General features: G+C 33.3%; 1 protein-coding gene across 5 annotated transcripts in view; it reads right to left on the bottom strand.

Moving 5' to 3' along the window:
* CNOT2 (CCR4-NOT transcription complex subunit 2) overlaps positions 1-20,335 on the bottom strand; it is a 117,217-nt gene that overhangs the window by 14,461 nt on the left and 82,421 nt on the right. For all 5 annotated transcript variants that reach the window (XM_028110827.2, XM_088025268.1, XM_028110826.2 and 2 more), the window contains 7 exons: positions 19,628-19,694; positions 9,255-9,402; positions 8,343-8,525; positions 5,977-6,056; positions 3,006-3,131; positions 1,094-1,218; positions 47-167 (listed from right to left, as the gene is read on the bottom strand). In XM_028110827.2, the coding sequence (XP_027966628.1) occupies positions 47-167; positions 1,094-1,218; positions 3,006-3,131; positions 5,977-6,056; positions 8,343-8,525; positions 9,255-9,402; positions 19,628-19,694 (850 nt within the window). The remainder of the gene's footprint in view (positions 1-46; positions 168-1,093; positions 1,219-3,005; positions 3,132-5,976; positions 6,057-8,342; positions 8,526-9,254; positions 9,403-19,627; positions 19,695-20,335) is intronic.

Here is a 20,335-nt window from a genome sequence, read left to right as displayed (position 1 = left end):
AGAAACGAATTCTATAATATCTCTGACTTATTTTATAGAGTCCCACCATCAGGTAACACCTGGATCCCTTTTTTCTGCTGGTTATTATTTTGTGTTGTTGAACTTTTATCTCCAGGGAATTTGGGTCCATCTGTACTTGAAGTTGTCTTGCCAGATGTATTCAAATTCTAACATGAAAAAAATTAAACGTGACATTAATATTTGTTAAGTGTAAAAATTTCAAGTTCACATATTAGTTACCATTCTATTCATTCTTTATTATATTTAAACTGGTAGTAAATTATTACCTGTTTTTCAAGTTCTACATGAAATTTTTTGTTTCCACACTGTCCCATGGTTTATGAATAAATCCTGTATTTTATACATTTGAGTATTTAAAGCACAAGAAATATATGGAAAATATTCTTATTTATCTCAGATCTTTGGTCACAGAAAAAAAATATCTCAGAACTTTAAGCTTCAAGTTTCACTCTTCAGTACTTTAATTTAGAAGAGAAAATAATACAGTATGTTGCCTATAATATCAGCATAAAAGCCTCGAGGATAAATTAGAATACATAAACTTTTAAAATTCGTATTTAATTCTTACCCAATAATCTTCTTTATCAATTATTTTAACAATATATACAAACTCCCATCACACAAAAAAAGCTATTTTCAGTGAAATGTGGAAGAAATAAACACATTCGTTAAGTCAGAAAGAGGAAGCTGAGTTGGCTGAATCAACACAGGAATAAAAATGTGTATAAAGATTCTTCAAGGAGAAAACTTACTCAAGAAAAACACAGCTCCTTAGAAGGCTATAATATCAAACTTCATGGGATCCAGCTGACAGGGACTACAATAAAAGTCTAAATTAACTCTGAGAAGTTCAACAGAAATTTGCAAACCTATATGAAATAGGAAAAAAATAGGCTATCTTCTAAGTTATAAAGGTTTTCCACATTCTTCAGAAGTTAGATTATTACAGATATTCAAGATAAACAATTTTGTAATAGTTTAGTAAGTCCTTAATATAGTCTATAAAACTGTTAATACAAGAGAAATCTGAAGGGAAAAAACTACATCACTCACATAATTCTCAATTACTTACAGATTTACTGTCATCATTACTTGATGTTGGATCTTTATAGCCGGAACCAGGTAATGCTGGAAAATCTTCGTTGTGTATTGAGAAGTCCTGGGATTGCTCATTTGCTGGTTTTGTTACCATTCCAACTATGTAATAAAAATAATCCAGAGAATTGCAATTCATATTTATGATATTTTTCTACAAATTATAAAAAATTAACTTTTCTCATGATAATGTACCAAAAGGATTTTTTTAAATTACACTATGAAAGCACACTTCAAAAAATTAGTATTCAGGATAACAATGAAGAACTAAACTTTTATATACTAATTAATAACTCAATATACAAAATAATACAAGGGAAGTTAAGTGGTAATCCTATAATTCTAAATCTAATGTCATTTATAGATGCTTAAAAACATAATTTGATATTGGTAATAGTTATCAGAATTTTTGGTTTAAAGCTTGATTTAAATATTTGACTAGCTATTATAAACACCAGTTAATTGTCAAATACAAATGAACAAAATAAATTTTAAAAGAACATGTCAGTATTCTACTTGAAAGTGACTTACAGAGTGAGCAAATTGCAATCAATTATAAAACAACTCCATATTATTTCAGATTTTCTTGGACTCCATGTAATAGATGTAAAACATGCAAGAACTGGGAAGTAATCCTCCCACTATACTTGGCATTAGTCAGGCCCTTATTGGAGAACAATATCCAGTTTGGGGCTCCACAATTCAAGAACGATATGGAGAAACTAGAGTTGGTCCAAGGAGAGCAACGGGAATGATTAAAGGGATGAAAAAATGGACCTATGAGGAAAGGTTAAAAACATTAGAGTCTGAACTGAGAATCAAGTAGCTAGGTACTCAACTTCCAGGGCAGATCATTCTTTTGTTATTTTTGGAAGACTAATTTGGAAGCTTTAGAATATTAACAATATATTTTTCCCTTCTTCACATATTGTTTTCTGTATTAATATTCTGAAAGGCAAAGAAATCCTTCTTGGATGAAAACAGGAAAAAACAGTTATCTTAGAAAAGTTATGAACTAATCCCTCTACATTGTTTCTACTAATGTTATCTACCAGATTCTCCCAAAAGGAAACAACTATGTGCAATGGATAAAAAGAATATGGCTGCATTGCTGTTATATATTATATAATTTTCGTGTCTAAATTGTTATTGCACACATTTCATGCCCCCCCCTTTTCACTTAGCCAAATCTCTTATTAGAGACAGTGACAAAGGGTTTTAATTGTGACCAAGAGTTTACATAAACTATCCATGACCCATTAGCCAGTGGTTTTCGACAGAAGGCAATTTTTTCTCCCATGGGACATTTGTCACTGTCTGGAGACACCTATGATTGTCACAATGACGGGGAGGGGGGAACTATTGGTACCAAGTAGGTAGAAGCCAGGGATATTGCTAAACATTCTATAATGCACAAAACAGCCCCCTATTTACAAGGAATTATCTGACCCAAATGTCAGCAGTGTGGAGGTTAAGAAACTTGATTAGAAAAAATCTTCACTGTGTGGTCAGTCATTATTAATCACTAAGAATGTAGAACTGTGTGATTTAAAAAATGTATGATGAATTAAAAAGAGAAAAGCAGACCACAAATAATCATTAAGGTGTACTAAGACAAATGCCATAAGAAAATAACCTCTGAATACCAATGAGGATTTCCTTTTGGGGTTTCGGTACAAACTGTTTTCCCCTTTAACTTTGCTACCATGGTATTCTGGGAGGAAAACGCACTTTGCATATATCAGCTCTGACAAAACTATACTGCTCTGATTAGAAAACATATATGTGTATGTACACACACACGCACATGCATATAAATGTGTATATGTGTGTGTGCACACGTGTGCAATGGAAAGTTTCCATTAGCCATCATTAAAAAGCTTAATTACCATAAGGAGCTCTTCCAGCCAAGGGGTTTATTAATGGAGTTGGGTTACCACTTCCTTCCCTTCTGTTTCGGTCTGCTAATGCTGGAAAATCTGAAAGGTCCAATCCTGTCACATTTTCGCTTCCATCTAAATAATGAGAAAGAACATTAGTTATTGATTCTACAAACATTTTATTTTAAATAAGCTCTATGCCCACTATGGGCCTTGAACTCACGACCCAGAGACCAAGAGTCATATGCTCTACTGACTGAGCCAGCCAGGCACCCAGATTCTACAAACATTTTAAGGAGATTACTAAAGACCGACCATAATATAATTTGAAATGACAGTACCTTCTTCCTAAATAATGCCCAGCACTGTACTAGGTATGTGTAGTTGTACGATAAACACATGAACTGATTTCACACAAAAGAATTTCATGAGTAATTCAGCAAAGCAGTATGTAGCTAGCATAATAAAAATCTCAAATCCTAGAGACCTATGACAGACAATAAGGAGTAAGGTGGTACATTATTTCCCCTGTGAAGGGTGGCACTCTAAAGTTATAGCTTGTTAGCTAACAAGAGAGAGATTGTTGTGATATTACGGCTCTTTTCATTATATCCAGAAGCAGAGGTAGTTATCCGGATGCTTGGAGTTTTAGTTATACACAGGTATGGTAATGACAGTGCCTCTTGCAAATGACCAGAATCACAGGCAGTGGAAGCAGAAACTCTAAGGACTTCTGTCCTGTGACCTACTTGTCCCATTACACAAATGTGTGTGTGCGTGTGTGTGTTTTGCAGTTGGGGAGTATAAGCAGGGTGGTAGAGACAGGGTATAAGCAGGGTTCCCACGTCTGGCAAGTTTGGGACGCATGGGAATGTGACGCAAAGTCCAGAAGTTTATATTACTTATTACATAGTAGGCGCTCAATAAATATGTATTAAATGAATAAAATTAATTATTGTTCATTTTAAATGAAAAAAATAGGCTCACCTCCATTTAAAAATTAAAATTTAACCCAACATTTCTACTTTACCTATTTTATTTTTTAAAGATTTAATTTTTTAGTAATCTCTATACCCAACATGGGGCTCAAACTCAACTCAAAGATCAAGAGTCACATGCTCTACCAACTGAGCCAGCCAGGCGCCCCTCTACTTTGCCTATTTTAATTATCCCCTTCATTTCTTCTCAACTTTTATTATTCTATTATTCTTACAATCTGATATTCTTAATTTTTGAAGAATTTAATTTTCTACCTTAGTTTTAGCCTGCATTATAGCTTTTCTTTAATCTTTGTTTTGTCTAATGTTTTAATGTTTTATACCATTTTCAATTTATTTGGCCTTTCTGTTAATTTTTAATTTTTCTCCAAGTTCCATAATTAGAAGAATCTCGAAACTAATTATCTCAAGATTACTTTTTTGATAGAAAAACAATACACTCTATTAACATTTCAAGTCAGGTTACAATTTAAAATTATGAAAAGTAAAAGATAAAATCATGCCCATTATTTCTAAACCAACTGTAGTTTATGAACTTTTAATTTTAAAAAGATACTACTACATAAAAAGACAACAGAAATTTATACAGTGTTTCAAGTTGTAAAAGTAATCTTTCTTGAATTATTTAATTATGGTTATATAGTTATAAATTAACTATAAGCTCTGAATATATATTAACTTTTAACACACATCTTCAGGTCCTGTAAGATGGAATTTAAAATGGCCATGTTATCTGAGAATAATTGTAACCTAAAAATTAGTTAATAAACCCCCAAAGTTATATTTTTAGGTAAAGACTTGGAAACAATTTCCCTAAAAAGAGTTAAAATTTAGTTAAAACTGAATTTTAAAAATAATTTAAAAATTTATGGAAGTGTATGAAACCATAATTCAGAATATAAGATGGCATTGTCAGACACATTGTTACCTTATGGTCCATTTAGGAAAAAAAATAACTTGCCAATTAAACTATGATACATAGCCTGAATTCAGAGATAATATGAAAAAAGTGTGCATTTCAGAAATAATGGGAATATGGTACTTCATAGCATTTTAACACCCTGAACATAAAAATATAATTTTTAAATGCTAAAATTTGGAATTTTAAAGTCTAATTTGATCAATCTATGCTGCTAAACATATAATAACACTTAAAAATTAAAAGCTCATGGTCACAAATGACATTTCATTACTAAATCCTGTCTCCTGCTTCCACATATGCTCCATTTCACTGATCATTCTTTCCATTTCCTTTATATATAGTTCTCTCTGAACGATCATATTCATTTTTGCTCCTATGGCCATACAACATCTTTTATTTCTTTTCTCAGGAAAGGGTCTGGAGGCAAGGGTGGAAGAAGGTGAAACCTGAAGCAGAATAGAAACAAAGCCTCTTGTTCTCTTCTCTCTGAAGCAGTTGATAAAAGAAATAAACCAACAGACTACAGGAATTCAAAATCAGAACTCTATGTAATTAAAATTTACACACAAAACTGGATAAAAAAGATCCAAGGGTTAAATGCCAAATTAGTATTATTAAAATTATTAAGAAAAAATTGTTAAGTCCTCCAATATAATTTTAAAGGTTTCTTCAATCTGGGTCTCTATAGCCAGAATACCATACCACTCAACCTTATTTAGACTGTAGTGACGGGACTGAGGCTAGGAAAAGCTCTTGAAGCAAAAGAGATTCTGAGGCATAAGTATAGACTAAGTTAATGTTTAGGCTTTCTCTAGGTGTTAAGGAAACAGTCCTAAAGTTATAACACTATGCTATTACCATGTCAAGTGAAAAAATATATTTAAATATCTCTCAACTGTTCACTGAATTAAACCCTAATTCCTGTCAAATTCTCACTAAATTAAATTCTACCAGTTTAACACAAAAATCCTGTAATATTTTAAGACCTGTATATTGAATTGCTTTATATTTCAAGATCTATCATATTTTTTATAGGGTACTACCTCCAGAATAAGCTTACCTGTTCCATTAAAAATGTTACTTGATAAGGAGTTATTCATTCCAAATGCCTGATTCCTGTTCATTCCAAATCCAGACATACTGGGTACATAGAAAATAATTTTAGATATACAGTAAGAACACTAACTTTCAGATGAAGAAAAACAAAAGTGTATACTTTTGATCTCCTCATATAAAACAACAGTATGTTTAAAAACAAATACCAATTTTATTTTTCTGAGTTTAACATTTATTTAAAAACTCCCCTGAAGTCCTTCCATGAATAACTGAGAACCAAAATGTCTTAAACAGATGATTTAAAAAACAAAAAGCAAAGAATTTACACATAAGCCTTGAGAAAAACAGACATTAATGGTGTACTATTTTAGGTACTTGGAGAACGAACTTACTGGATACACTGGCAGAAGTAACTAATCTTAAAAACATGCAGTTTAGGGCATAACTAGTGTTCCTGAATACTTGTTTTCCTTCCACTAGTAAAGTGTGCCATTATCACTTTCCATAAAAGATCTTCTTTCATACAGAGTCTTCCCCATCTACAATCAACTCCTCATGGACAGGGCCTATGTCATGGTCATCTCAGCATCCTCTGCCTTTAGAGGATAAAACAGGCACTCAATAAATGTTTCATTTACCTGAATCAAATGGTGATTTTCTTTAACTGAATTTAGTGTTCTAAAAAAACATGTCATTCTAATCTAAATATAGTTTATCTTTCAGCTACTTAAAAGAAAAAGCAAATTTCTCCATAGTACCCTCCATTCTAAATTAATGCACAACTGGTACTTGGTAAACAGTTACAAATGCCTCCCTTTTCTGCACAAGGCTAAACATGAGAGAACAGAAACAAGTCTGAACTTAAAGCAAAGCCAGAAGTAATTAAGAATGTCAAAAAGAGCTGTTAATGCAAATTTTACAATGAAAGTATGCATCTTTAACATCAAATAATCTGATAAAAGACAGTGTATCAGTGTTTATGAGTAGGGTTAAACTGTTTGAAGATGACAGGGTTTTTTTGTTTTTTTGCCTAACTTTGTAAAACTAACTATGGCCAAACAATATTTTCACAAAATATTGTGAGCTGGTGAAACAACAATACTCTTAAGAGTAAGAAAGCCATTAGAAATACTTATTTAATAGCATGTTAGAATTGTTGATATAGGTACCTTCAAACACTGAATAAGTACTAAGGAATAAAAACATTCTATAACAAATACAACTTATCAGTAGTAATAAGCAGGGCTATAGAGACCCATGTTTCATTGACAATTTATAAGCAATGTATTTGTGAAAAAATATGGAAAGGCAAAATTTAAATATACATTCAATGAACAACACTATAAGAAAAGATGTGATAAAGTCCAAGAAGTATATGGTTAGGAAGCTATCAAGTAGATAAGAATTTTGATGACTCTTTATAAATAATATTTATTTTTAAAATTAAGAGCAGTAAAATTAATAACAGAAATACTCATAAATCTAAATATAAGAACTAGACCTTATGGGATGAAGATCAAACAGGAAATGTGCTAATAACCTATTTTTAATCCAGATTTTTGCAAGTAGTAGAAAAAGAAAGTGAATTAAATGGGTAAGATGACAGCAAATAGATCAAGATCCTTTTCCCTCATACAGTTCCTCATTTAAAAAAAATTGGCGAAATTAAACATGAGTTTTTCAAGATACAAAGCCTTATACTGTAGTCATCACTCTCATATAAATTATCTGAACAGCTTCAAAATCCTAATAAAATGGACAACTGGTCTTCATATTGTCATTATCACTTGCACAGTAAACATATGCAAATGGACAGTGCAAAAAGGAGTGAAAAAGCACAACAGCTCAACTTCTTGTTTTAAATCCCAGAACGTGACACTTTTTTTGAATATTATAGATGTAGTCTTAAAAAAGTCTTTGATCAATAAGTCTCCAAAGCACAAAACTGAATTTCAGTTGAAATGGTACTAAACCAAAGCATAAGTGAAGCAAGGCAGTAATAGTCAAACATATCCCTGGTACTGTTCATAAGTCTGGAACTCTTACACATAAGTGGCCAGCCTCATTTAACAGACGAAGCACATATCCACAAAAATCTGCCTGGTGGCAACTTAACAATTCTTTTCTAACAACCACAAAAACCTTTAACGTGCTTTCCAAAATCAAACTGATTTTCAAAAGAACGTGTCTTTAGTTTGGGGAGATTAAAGTTGTAACACGTAACAGAAACAGAATCTTTGGTCATAAAAATATGATGAAACAAACTTATGAGACAGAAGCCAAGACTCAAGAACAGAACGCTGAATATGAAAAGGCAAATGTGAAAATACCCAGAAAGACAATTATACACAGTATCAATAAACATCTTACCTGTTCACAGTAAAAGGCTGTCGAGAAGGCTGCTGCTTTGGCATACATATTATGCTTGGCGAGCTTCTGTTGGGGCTACCTAACCCTGAACTGCTCATGCTATTTGTCCTGCTAGGAATTCCAATGCCCTGACCAACCTGGGAGTGGTTCATCATATTCCTAGGATTCATAGGCAAAATACCCCTGAAAAAGAAGTCCATTATACTAAATAAGCTCTCTACAATCACTCATTAAAATTCTCTGTAAATAATCAATTGGCCTAACCCCAGAACCTCAAATATACTTTCAAATTACACTAATTTTCATTAATTTAATTCTTTTGTCTGGTCATTCTAGCTCTTTGAAAAGTCAAAACCAACAAGAAATTGGGTAAATTATAGCAGAACTAACATAAGGTGGTATTTAAGACGAGAAAACTACTGGTGTGACTAGGATATAAAATAATACAAATGTATTTCACACATATATTTAAAGTAAGTTCATTCCAAATGTATGTCATTCTATCTTCATTCTAATATGCATCATCTATGTCATCAATCTTGTTTTATTTTACTCACTAGAGCAATGAATGTGTGTTGAGGGAGCAATAATCATAATTATCTGAGGAATGATTTTAAATTGCACATCCTCTTTTGAGCAAGAGCTGGCTTCTGAAAAACCTCCCCAGGTGGTGATTAACCCTTGATACCCACCCAGCTGACAACCAGTATGTCAGATGCATGATAAAAACGTCTTACACTATACTTATCAATTAGCAATGAAATAAAATGAGCATAGGGTATTAACTTTCTTTTCCTCAGTGAAAGGCACTGAACCAGAAAAATGAAATAATTAGTTATTAAAAAAACTAAAAACGCTTGCTTACTCTACAAAGATACATCTTGAGAAATATTCTGGTCCATCAATAAATACCTGCTTGGAGATGGAGGCGTGTGAAGTGACATTGTTGGTACCCCTGTTGTTGGCGTGACGTGGCTCGGTAACTGAGTGCCTTGTGATAAGCTGCGATTTAACTGAGGGGTATTGTTGCTCATCCCCCTCATTGGAAGGCCTAGTGCACCTATTAAAAAAATTCAGAAGAAGGAAATTCATTGCCATCAGGAATGAAATTGTTATCCATCTTCTGGAGTTGGCAATTTAAAACATTTTTAAATGACCTAACATGTAATATAATATGCAAATTTTAAATGGATATATTCAATTCACTCCAAATGGACTCTGATTTTAACAAAAATGTTCTAATCTGAAATTTAATATTATGAATGGACATTGCTTTCATATTTCTATCTTCTGTTCATATTTCTATTTTATAATAAACTGTCTGCCAATGGTTTTAACAAATTAGATGATTTATGTTTCAATGAAAACATTTTTACAAATATGGCTTTAAGAAATTTGCAATCTTGTGTTTTTATGTTTTAAATCATAACTGAGGTAAACAGACATTTAACCCCACTTTGCTGAAGCAGCTTTAATTTTTATATGATGCTTTTAAAATGCATTTAAGAAATCTCTACTACTATTTATACATACATATTTCTCAACATTACAATTTTTACAAACCCAACATAAAATGTCAGCAACTGTTAAAAAACTCAAGCTGATATAACTGTAAGAGACAAGAACTTAAAACATTTAAGTTTTCAAAGTACAGTGACCTTCTATTTATCTAGTACTCCTGGGGACAGATGCAAAGGGGTGGATGTGTTCCAACAGGTATATTTTACAGACTACTTAAGTTTCACCACTCAGATACAAAACATAAAAAAAAAATTGGGATAAACATTTCAAAAATGTATGACATATTTCCTAAGTTTTATTAATATGAAATATAAATTAATTTCTTAATGATTCAGAAATATCATGGATATCAAATATTCTAGATGTTTAGATATCCCCCCTAGCCCTTTCATCCCTCAGAGTAAGGATGTCCAGCTGTCACCAGTTATCATGTCTGCCTATGGATGCCTCCATTTCCTGACCCACACTTTTTGGTGCTGTTTCTAGTCAGCTGTGAAACAGCCTATCAGTCAACTAAACTTATTCTGAACTGGAAATTAAACAAAAGTGATAAGATATAGAGATAATGAATACATAGATTACTTAAGTGCTAGGGATTTAAAGTGACTTTTTTCTTCCGTTTTTGGTCTAATTCCAGAAGCAAGAATTTCAAGGACATGAATATTTTGAAACGATGACCTCCAAAAAATTGGAGTATATATATATGTTCTGAATGTTTTACTTCAAGTACCTTTGCAACATTTACCTTTGGCATAACAATGTCATACCTAAGGACAGCAGTGGACCACAAAGATTCCACTGGAATCTGCCAGCCACAGTACTCAGCTTATAGCCTAACTTTGCTTCTCAACTGAATGAAGCCAAGAAATCCAACTCAATGTAGCTACTATATTCTGTGTACTATGTGTACTGTGTTTTAGTCAGGTTCCATGAGTACCAGAGGTTAGTTCTACATTTCTTTCAATGACATGAAGCGAACTAACTGGTCTAGATTCATATGCTGGTTTAGTTCACCATATGTATGTCTGGTCCCTACAAATTTTGTCACTGTGAATATACCACTGGCTGCAGATACTTTCTCTGAATTGGGACAAAATAAGGAAAAATAAGATTAAAAATTAGCCATATAAGATTTCTTCAGAAGAAATCAGTCTTTTCTTTCTCTTAAGCCACTCTAGTTTTCTTGAAGGTCCTCTAGATGCTCCCACAGTGAACCACCAAAGGGATACTTTCATATCAAGCATTCAATAAACATTTAGTGAGTGCCTACTATGTGCCAAGCACTGTGCTAGCTGCTGGGGATACAGCGGTGAACAAGATAGAAAAGGCTCCTACCCTCAGGGAGTTTACATCCTTCTCCCCAAAGAATGCTGTCCTAAAGTCAGCTATAGCTGCGAATTAACCACAGGAATGTGTTTCACACAATTACTGACCACCAAAAAATATACAATTTTAGAGCGAGAAGGGACCTTAAAGATCACCTAGTCCAGTGTTCACATTTTACAGATGAGGAATCTGAGTCTCAGATGAATTAACTGACTTCTCCAAGGTGACACAAAGAACCAAGACTAGAATTTAGATCTCTTAACTCCTAGTGTTCTTCATGGCAGCCCTATGGGAGCCCAATATAATGCTAAGTGAACACCCCTTGTGAGTGTCTACCAATTCGTAACACCTCTTTACCTATCTTTTGCTTTCTTTCCTTTTTATTTTTTTTAAATATTTACTTCTCTTCAAATTTTACTAGACCTCCATCTCTTGGTCTCTTCTCTCCATTTTCTTTCTCCCTCTCTTGTCTATACCTGTTCAAGTTTTCTTTCTTCTAATTTCACTTTCCCCTTCCTTTTCACGCTCTCTTATACCTTTATCATTATAAATAAACATACACTTCACAAAAATCTAGTACCCTGTTTTCTAATAATCAATATGCCTTACAAAACTCACTAAGATCTGTTTACTTTAATCTTTCATATATTTTTTTCTATGCTGTATTATGAAAATCTATAACTTCAGAAATATCTTAGAAACTGGAGATTATCTGAACATTAGCAAAAAACCTTTGGAGATGGAAATAAGAATGGGTATGGTTATTTAGTCAATTAGGGATTGGCACATGAGTTAATTTATAGTGCTGAGAATGGAAGACGTATGAAATAAACTCAAAGATTAGTGTTTACTTTTATTTTTCCTTCAACACTCTTGATTTCATAAAACAGCTAATCTATTCAGTCTGAGTTGCATTTTGTTGAACTGGGTAGGTATGAAAAAAAAAGGAGAGAGTAGTACATCAATTTCAAATGGGATCATCAAGCTTTGAATACCTTAATAATCAAGCTATTTCACATTCAATTAAAAACTGAACTGCTTTAAAACATAAAGAGTATCACTGATAGGAACACACAAAGATTTATTTTTAGGAAACAAAATACACTAAATCATTAAATTTGAGTTACTTGAGTCAAACAATTATAACTGGGTAAGGTCAAAGAGAGAACTTTACTCTTTCAGTAATATATTTAGAAACAATCACAGAAAATCTCCAAAATATTATACCAAGAAGAAGACATGCAAGCCAAAAGAAAAAAAAAACGGAAAAAAAACCTCATAAAAAATTTTGGCATAAAATAACTACAACAGGTAAAAAATATTATAAATGAGGAATAAATGAACAAAAAAGCTAAAAAGTAGCTAAAAAGGTTATAGTTCTGAATAAAATTTTTCTTTCAATTTGACAAATGGCTAACAAAGAATAATATAATATTAGGAGAAATATATGAACATACTCCAAGTAGATTCCTATCTCTAATTTGGCAGGGTGCTAAACAGAGAATGAACTGAATTAATTGATCATTTTTCAGAAATCCAAAGGAACATGATCTAAGAAATGTTTCCATGAATTACTTCTACTGCACAAACTGATTAACAGCACATCCCTTAAATATCTTATACCTCTTTTATTCAATCTTTTGCTAAAAACAGTATTAATAATACAAGTTATAAGAAAAAAATCCAATCATAGCAACCAAATCCTTGAATACTCACACTTAAATGAAGACTCCTGAAATCTTTATTAAGGAAAGGGTAGAATATCCCTAATTGCCGCAAAAGGGCTTAAAGCATCCCCCCCTTTCCATTTATTTCCAAAGCAACTAGCTCTTCCTAGGAACTCACTGTCCTACCCACACTGACGAAGAATAACCACCTTCTAACCTCCAACCTGTCCTCACATCTTCTTAACTCCAATCTGCCCCGCACTTAGCTGCTTAATCTTCTATATATCATTATGTTAAGTATTTTCCTTCATTAAAATCAAAGGATTTTAGAGATAGAAGAGTCTCCAGAGATCTTCCAGCTGAGTTACAGATAAAGAACATCAGGAATGAAGTTACTTGCCAAAAATCACAATGAAGAATAAAAATAACAATCCAATTTCTCAACCTTTTTTTCAACCAATCACTTTCTACTTCTTATAGTAGTTGCTAACTTTTACATCACCTGTGGAACTCTAATGTCTGGGTCCCATGCCCAGAAATTGTCACTCAGTCTGAATGCTGGCAATTCATGGCTAGTGAGATTTAAAAAACTCTCCAGGTGTTTTTAGAGGTACAGCCAGAGTTGAGAACCACTGCCCACTAGTATTATATCCAATCACAGTTTAGTCTTTTAAAATTCTCTGTCTGGACTGAAAAGATTCTTCTAATCTGTTTTTTTAGCCCCCAGCTTTACTGAGATATAACTGACACACAACTCTTCCTAATTAATATTTTACTCGCCCCAATATAAACTCTTTTTACAAACCACATATTTTACTTACAATCTTCCTTCTTTCCCTGGTCCTCTCTCCAAATCTGTCCCTGCACTTTTATTCATATCTCTCTCCCCACCCAGAATACATTCCCTTCTCTCATCCTACAGAAGTACAGAAGAATATCTTTTTTTAAAAAGGTCATGATGCGGGTGTTTACACCCAGCGTATGTACAGTGTGCTTTGATGTATATGGGAGAGACCACTAACTCAGATGTAAAAGTAAAATGGATTTGGAATCAGAAAATGTTTCCTGGAGGAGACAGTAAATGAATTAAATAACGAAAGAGACCTAGTCAGGTATTTGGTGGTGGTGATGAGGAGTCAGGAAGGTGAAAATGTTGAAACAGTTTAGTCTGAAAACAGAGAGATGTATAAAAATGAGGACAAGTGATATGCCTGGAGGAGGAGTAGGTTTGCTTTGGGGTATTAAGGACATATGAGACAAGAAAGAAACATGGATGGAGTTAACTGCAGTCAAATGCTCTATCCCTGAGCTTTACCCCCCTGGATGGAGTTAACTGGCTTCAACACCCTCAACTAGGAAAAGCTGATGTTATATTAGAACTAGCAGAGAGCAACTGCCAACGTTTTGCTGGATCTTTACAGCAGCGGGCACTCTACCTATGAAACATCCATATGAAGCTCCTAAGTATACTTTGTACTCCTCTGCAACCTAAGTTTCCATTACAGATTCATGCCATCCATTCATAACGTAATGCAGGTCTCAAACCTTAGAAATTCTGGGTCTCTCTCTTTTACATCCTGTATCACCAAATCATATTAGCTCTATCTCCAAAATATCCCAAATCTGACCACTTCTTAACACCTCCACCCCCAGTCCAAGTCATCTTATTTTCTTGCCTGGACTACTGCAGCAGTAGCCTGGTCTCTCTTTCTTATCATTTGTCCCTCCCCGCCCAGTCCATTTGCTACAAAGCAAAGTGATCTTTTAAAAATGAAACTGTATCTTAAAATCCCTCCCATTAAACTTAGAATAAATCCAAATTCTTTACCAAATCGTTACAAGACTCCAGGATCTGACATCTGGTACTCCATTAACCTGCTACTTTCTTTGTTCACTACACTAGCCCTCTCACTCTTCCTTTAACACATTAAGTTCTTTCTTACATTCTCATAAGTAAGTACTTTTGCATGTGCTCTAAAAAGCTCTCCCTCAGATCTTTCCAAAGATTTCCATTCCTCAACATTCAAGTTTCCATTCAAGTATCACCTCCTCAGAGATAGCCTCTTTGCTCCATGTAAAATAGTAATCCCATCTCTCATCCCTTAATCTGACTTAATTTTTATAATGCTTACTAGAATTATATTATTTACTTAGTTGTCTGCATGATTATTCTTTCTTCAATAAAATGTAAGCTCCATGAAAACAAGATCTTTGCTATTTGCCATTCTCTTAGCTCTTGGAATAATATTTCACTCATGGTAGAGGTAGCTAACTAAATATCACCATAATGCCCTGGTTAGTATGTGGATTTAAACATTTGTTGTTTCTACTATATGCTAATGGCCCTTTAGGGTAATGATATTCAGTAATATATAGCTTCCAGGTTTCAAAGAAACTTCTGTTCTCATGTTAACATAGTTACACTTACTAGGTAACGTAATCCTGGCTAGACTACTTACTGCCTGTGAAACCTTGGGCAAATCCCTTAACCTCTCTTGGGGTAAATGTGAAGATTAAATGAGTTGATTCATATAAAATATTTAAAATAGCATCTGACACACATAATAATTATTAGCTTTTGGGGAGTGGGTGGGGATATGCCTATGCAAAAAAAAAAAAAAGTCAACAGGTGGTCCTAATGGTGAAAGTGAAGATTACAGTCTAATGAAGTAATGGTTTTCACCAGAAAAATCATTGTTTTCTGTGGGAAAACTGTATGCTATAGTTCTGTTCTTGACCTTGGAAAGTGGTAAAGATCTTGAGATAGATCCCACAGAATTGTAAAGACCTGTACTTCTTGAATGAAACCAATGTAACAGCCTAATAAGTTTCCCTTGCCTTGATAAACTAGACCACTCCAAAATCTACCCCATGCTGTGGGTGTTGCTCCCACTACTAGAACAACCTTATCCATAGTATCTTCAAGGCCAATGACAAACATGACTTCATCTGTAAATCCTTTCCTGATCATTCTCCAAGATAGGTGATTACTCCCATCTCTGAAATATCCAGAAAACTCTGTACTTCTTCCTCTGCTCTGTAGGAAAATAACTTGTGTATTTATCTACTACATTCTATGTAGGAACCATATCTTGCTCACCATGCATTCAATAAACATTTCTGAGTGCCTGTCATGTACAGAATACTAAAGATACAAAGGCAAATGAAGACATGGAAAAAATAAATGTGGTAACATCATAGTATATGTACACTGTACAGGGATGGCAGAAAAGAGCCTCTACCACACATCTGCACTAAGCAGCATCATGCCATTATATGGTGGGCACTCAGTATCTATTAAACTCAATTCCTATCTCCTTTCTGAAGCTCTTCTTTACCACTATAGCTTACTGTGCTTTTCTCTCCTAAACCCTAAGTCTGTCCATACCATTCAAATGATAGCTTTTTACCTCTGTATCAATACTGCAGGCTGTTATTTAACATTTTATATATAAATGTCTTGACCTCCCCAACTATACCATGTGCTTCTTGAGAGCAAGAACTCCCAAAATATTAATTCAAGTACCTGTTAAATGTTCCTATAATTTCTTGAAGCTACTAAAATGTTATTGGCCTAACCATACTATCAGTAGCATCACTTCTGAATCACCCCACCTGTGCTCTGGTTCTCCACAAAACAAGTAGCCTTCACCTCAGTGTTCTTAAAACAGGAGGCCAAAGGAATGTTGCTGAAAGCATAAGAATATGCCACTGCTCTCAAACCAGGAGACCAGATCCCAGAAAGACAAGTTTATTTCTTTTCCCAGCTAGATGCCTGGGTCCTCTGAGAATTCAGATACAATTATGTATCATGGATTCATCCTGACAGCTAGTTAACCTATATGCCTATAAGATAGCAGACATACAGGAAGCACTCAGTAAATAGTAGTTTCCCTTTTCTCCAATTCTCTAAGGCTCTAAATCCTATTGGTAAGAAAGTAAAAGTCACTCCAACTTTATTATCACTTAATTGTCAATGCACTGAATATCCAGGAGAGATTAATTCCTGGTTCCCTGTTAATAACAATCTAGTAGACAGCCTTTTGGAGCCAAGGGGGTCTTTAAACCTATAAGGTATACCTAAAATCTTATGCACACTTGCAAAGAAGACAAGTAGAAAACATCATGCAACTTGAATACAAGATTTCATTCAATGGCTTCTATAGTTATCATCTGGTGCACTGTATTCACATGAACGTCTAGATGAAAAGTTACATATTTGGATACAATCAGACTATACTGGGACCTGTAATCATACAAACCCCTAGTCCAGCATTTTCTAGGTACCCTTATATGCTACACAATTACTTCCACCCAAATCTGGAAAAATGTAGGTTTCAGCAGCCCTGTACCCATTCCAAGAGGAATGTCCTCCCTTGTTTAATCTCAGTGAGATTACCCTCAGTTTTGGAGGGTACTCTTCCTTCTCCACCTCTAACCTCTGTAATCATCAAGAACACAAAACAGATGGTAGACCTCCATTTTAATGGTACTAATTCCTGCTGAACTTTGCCAATCTGAATACAGACTTAGTAGTATTCAATACACTCGTGAAGCAAAAGAACATTTAGTTATATCAAGCCTAATGCACAATTACAATCTGTTGCCATAAGAATAACATCATTAACCTATTCCACCTATTACTTCTAGCTCTCTATCCTTTATGACGGTTAGCTCCTCAAGTTTTATCATTCTGACAAATTTATACTTCTGAAACCTGAACCCTCAAGTCCCACAGGGTAGCTGGTGTTCTCTCTGATGGCTATATGGCCCTAGGGTCTGTCCTAACAGATAGAGACCGGGAATCCAGCCTCTGTCTTTTTTTCACTAGTTGTAGTTTTCTAGATCTGTACCCTGGAAAGGAATAACTATACCCTGACTTGAGACATTTCAGTTTCCAGTGGACCTAAGGTTCAAGTTTTCTGTAGACTAATACCTACACTGTCAGTTGAAAGACTGAGCCATGCATTGAAAATGCTGATTCACTACTGCTACAGGAATACAGCCATTTAATAGACTAAATTCCAACAGAAATATCTGTCATATGTGATTTCTTTTTAAGCTGAGTACTTTAAAATACTTTTTCTAATGAAAATAACTTTTCTCATTTGTTAATCTTTGTATATCCCTAATAATCAGCACAATCATTTTACACAAATTAAGAAGGTAATAAATATCCGATATCAATAAAATAACTATTTCAAACTTAACCCATTCCATATCTTAGCCCAATTACAATTTCACATTTGCAGGTTAAAAAATTACATCAGATTTTAGAAGTCAGTGTAGCCAATTATATTGTAAAATGGTTGCCATTCTCCTTCATAAAATAACCTTAGCTTCTCAAATATAATTTTTCTCCATTCCATATCTATTTTCTGCAGTGATAAATTGTGGGTTTTAAAAAGAAAACAAAGTTCTTTGCAGTTACTCTATAGAAATAAAGGGTAGCTTTAAAATAACTAGATATTTTCATGATAAGGGTTGCCAGAAAGGTGAAAGTAGTAGGTTTCATACTAAAACACAGGCTAAATGAAGCAAATAACTAGCTAATAATATCCCCTCAACAATTAGAATGAACATTTGTGAATAAATAAGCAACACCTCTTTAATGCAATAAAAATGTTTTTAAAAAATGTTTTCCACTAAACTAGAGGAAAACTGCTAGTATCTGTAAGCAATTAATAATTTTATTTACTAATTCTATATTAACAAAATTGCATGCCACAGCAAAAGAGGAAGGAAGAAAAAAGTAGATGGAAACTATATTTGTCTACCAAAGTAAGTTCCTTCCCCCTACTAAACTTCAAAATAAATTTGAAGAATAAAGTGGCCTGACAAACTATTCTGACACCTATCAAAACTTTGCTTTTTTATTATACTAGAAAAGGGTTCCAAATCAAATAACTGATTTTTATTTGAAGCTGGTTAAGATACTCAGTTGTCAGATTGTTTTCACCAGTTACTCTATGTCCTGTAATCTTTGATGGGAATTTATATCCCTCTTAACACTCCCTTTCTGTTAACAGAGATAGATCAGCAGTCTCTGACATTAACAGAGATAATAAAATCTTATTAATATTTAACAGTTTGGAAAATTAATGGAAAAAATAGGAAGATTTTATAACTTAGTTTATAAAAATTTTATGTGATAATAATAGCAAACATTTATTGAGCGCTTACTATGCGCCAGGCACTGTGCTAAGCGCTATAAAAGCATTACAGTACTTAAAAAGAAATAATATCTTATATGTGGAAAAAGTCTTGAACTGTGAGTCAAAAATATATATTCTATATCCAGATGAGCTAAAGTAAAAGAAGAAATATTTGCTAAACAAAGAGCATTTCACAGACTGTTAAGTAATGGTTCCTCATTAATAAAAAGGCCAAAACCCACAAACAAAACCACCCATTCAACTGACCAAACAAAAAAAGTTTAACTTCCTCTATTTGAAAACATAGAGGATATCTAATTTTTTTGTTTGGCAAATTCTTCTTCAAAAATACTGTACTGCAAAGGAACATACATATACAAAAGATGTAAAATTAACTTTCAATCTACCCTATATCCAAATAATAATAAATTTTGAATTAGAAAAGCTCTGAAATAATGAGGTTTTCCTATGTACACAAAATAAGGAAAACTGAAAATTAAAAATCTTTCCTTTTAAATCCTAGAATTGACCCACAAGGGCAGCACTGGTTGTTCTTTATTTCGTAGCTATTTTTTTTCTTATATAAAGCATCCCAGAATAAATACAAAATTCTTACTTTGTTGCCCGTATAAACTTGCCCCAAACTGAGACAGCTGACCTGATGTAGATGGTGATGCCAGCATCTAGAAACAAATTAATTATATTAGAGCATAAAGAAAGTACACAAAGCAATGCATTTACACTTTATGAATCTGTACAACATATAATATGTGAGAGCCAAACCACATTTCCCATTCTTCAAAAAAACATAAAGCAAACATTACATAATAAATGCCATTATTTAAGAAAATATCACAACTGGATAAAATCAAAATGTACAAATAAAACTAATTTCTGATTACAAGGTTTTGTTTTCAAGTTACTCTAAATGAAACCACAGCAGCATCATTACTTCACTTAAAAAACAAAAAAGTAGGCTAACAAATACATGAAGACAGTATCTCAAAAAGTCAGCCTCTATAAATTTATAAGTCAAATTATTTGATCTTTAGATAGTATATTAAGCTAAATTCTAAATTCAGTTTATTAAAAGTTGAAAATAAAATTATCTAGACAAGTTCTGTATTTTGTAAGAATATTTCCTAACACTTATATATGCAAATAGTTTATTTATAAAAAGGGTAGAAAAATCTAACATACAATCATATAATAAATGGAGAGATGACACAAAACCAAAGGACAAGTCAAAATTACTTACAAAAATATACAGACATGGTATACAATGTATACTATTAGTGAGTGATGTGACTTTCATGGCACTAGT

Source organism: Eumetopias jubatus, unplaced genomic scaffold, assembly GCF_037043125.1.
Source record: "Eumetopias jubatus isolate StellerSeaLion01/CBP00866 unplaced genomic scaffold, mEumJub1_p1.0 scaffold_8, whole genome shotgun sequence".
Taxonomy (NCBI): domain Eukaryota; kingdom Metazoa; phylum Chordata; class Mammalia; order Carnivora; family Otariidae; genus Eumetopias; species Eumetopias jubatus.
The sequence above is the reverse complement of the archived record's forward strand: the minus strand, read 5'-3'. Positions and strand labels throughout refer to the sequence as shown.